Source organism: Trichechus manatus, unplaced genomic scaffold, assembly GCF_000243295.1.
Source record: "Trichechus manatus latirostris isolate Lorelei unplaced genomic scaffold, TriManLat1.0 scaffold00089, whole genome shotgun sequence".
NCBI lineage: Eukaryota > Metazoa > Chordata > Mammalia > Sirenia > Trichechidae > Trichechus > Trichechus manatus.
Window position 1 is genome coordinate 609,872 of NW_004444025.1, and position 2,019 is coordinate 611,890.

Genomic DNA, 2,019 nt, shown 5'->3' on the forward strand with positions numbered 1-2,019 from the left:
CAAATAAAAAGCAACATAAAAGAACTTCTCTCACTTACATCTCTCATTCAGATGTCTCTCAGACATTTCTTTTACTGTGTATTAAGGGAGACAACCAAAAGGATAAAGAATTATCTCCCAAACACCCCCTCAAAAACACGAAAACAAACCTGTTGCTGTTGACTCTGACTCATAGAGCTCTTATAAGACAAGAGTAGAACTGCTCCATAAGGTTCCCAAGGAGTGGCTGGTGGATTCGAACTGCCGACCATTTGGTTACCAGCCAAACGCTTAACCACGGCACAACAAGGGCTCTGAATCCTCTCCCAGAACCATGAATTTGTGAGTCACCTAACAACACATGCTACAGAATTGCTGATACACGAATAAGGCATCAAACTGCCTGCACAGCCCCTTTAGTAATAAATTATTGATATATCCATCATTTTCTCTTAAATGTAGATTAATTATAAAAAATAATAAAAACAGAATTTTTATATGTTATGAGTGATATATACATACTTTTCATATTCAAATGCCGTCACCCTCTCAAGTTCTATAGCTTCTAATGCAATGACACAAGCATGAAATCAGAATGATTGCTGCTTAATGATAATAAAAAAATGCTACCTTAGAATAGGTTATTTGTGAACAAGTAAAAAAATCCTTTTGGGTTAAAACAGTTTTTCTTTTGGAAGGGCTAGACTGCAAGAAAGGCAACAGAAGATTCCTGTTTTCTATCTTTCCTTATCTAATTTCTTGAAAGACGAAATTTGTCTTACGTGGATTCCACGCACCCTGATATCAGAAGGATGAGCTAATGAAATATAATCTTTGAGCAAATTTTAATTGATTCCCCATGGAAGTAAATACTATCTAAATGTGAAACAGTGCAATAAAGTAGCTAATTACATTGATGAAATTTATAGAAATATCTAATTATTACCTTTGGGCCACATCGCATTCCAAAAAAGTCACATTCCAGCAAAGTGCTATTGTTGAGATAAAAACCATTTTTCTTGACAAACTCCATAGTGCTGAAGTTTTGGTTACTTGTAAGAAAATCAATAGCATTTTTTGAGCCGATGGAATTGGCACTGATTTTCTGCAGTTGGAGGACTTCGGATACAATATTCCGCAAGAAAAAAACAACATCAAATTTGGCCACAGGATCTGTTTGGAATCTATTTGTAGGAATAAAGGCAATATTTATACTAAGAAAATCTTGTAATTACTCATAGAACAGAGTTCAAACATCTGGAGCCTATCAGCTTTTCCAGCTTATGTCGCATACTCTCCCTCATTCATACTGCATGCAACAAAATTGGATTCCTAAGAAGTTTCTAAATATCCTACAATTTACCATGTATTTGTACATACAGTTTCATTTACCTGGAATTCTCCTCAGACATAGGTCTGGATAAATCCTAACTGATCTTTAAGACCCAACTTAAATGCAGAGGCAGAAATGTGTAATTGGAGCCAGATTTTCTGGGTTCAAAGGCCAGCTCTGCCATTGTTGTGACTGTACTGTATCTGCTTAGCTAAGCTGGAACTGTATTTCCCAAAACTCCCTTCATTGCATATACCCCGCTACACTCCAAAGTTCATTGTAGAGCAGGAGCTGTAGTAGCTCACAGACATTGTTGCTGATCTGCTGACTCAACTGGTTGGCAGAGGGCAGCAGCCAGGACTACAGCAACTCCAGCTCCTGTCAGATCTTCTCCTTCAGTTTTTTGAAACCCTGGGTCAGGTGAGAGTGTCCCTGAGTGGACAAAGTACTAACTTATCCTGGAGGTCACTCACACCATTAAGATCAGAGGTAGTGAGAGAGAGACACATTTTCAGCTTGTAGTGGTCTCCCTCACTTCACATCCATCTTCCCATCTCCTGGGCTGACTTCAGATCCAGAACTGGAAACAGAAGCAATGGACTTACAAAGACGGCTTAACCAATCCTTACCATTGAGTGAGGCCCAATTCCTATAATAAATCACTTATTTGATATCACTCCTAGTGATTCTGCTTCTGATTGAACCCT

General features: G+C 38.2%; 1 protein-coding gene across 1 annotated transcript in view; it reads right to left on the minus strand.

Annotated features, from left to right (window-relative positions):
* The window catches only part of ASIC5 (acid sensing ion channel subunit family member 5), a 47,084-nt gene that overhangs the window by 23,338 nt on the left and 21,727 nt on the right, over nucleotides 1-2,019 (minus strand). Inside the window, exon 3 of the mRNA XM_004382063.1 lies at nucleotides 926-1,163. Within this exon, the coding sequence (XP_004382120.1) occupies nucleotides 926-1,163 (238 nt within the window). The remainder of the gene's footprint in view (nucleotides 1-925; nucleotides 1,164-2,019) is intronic.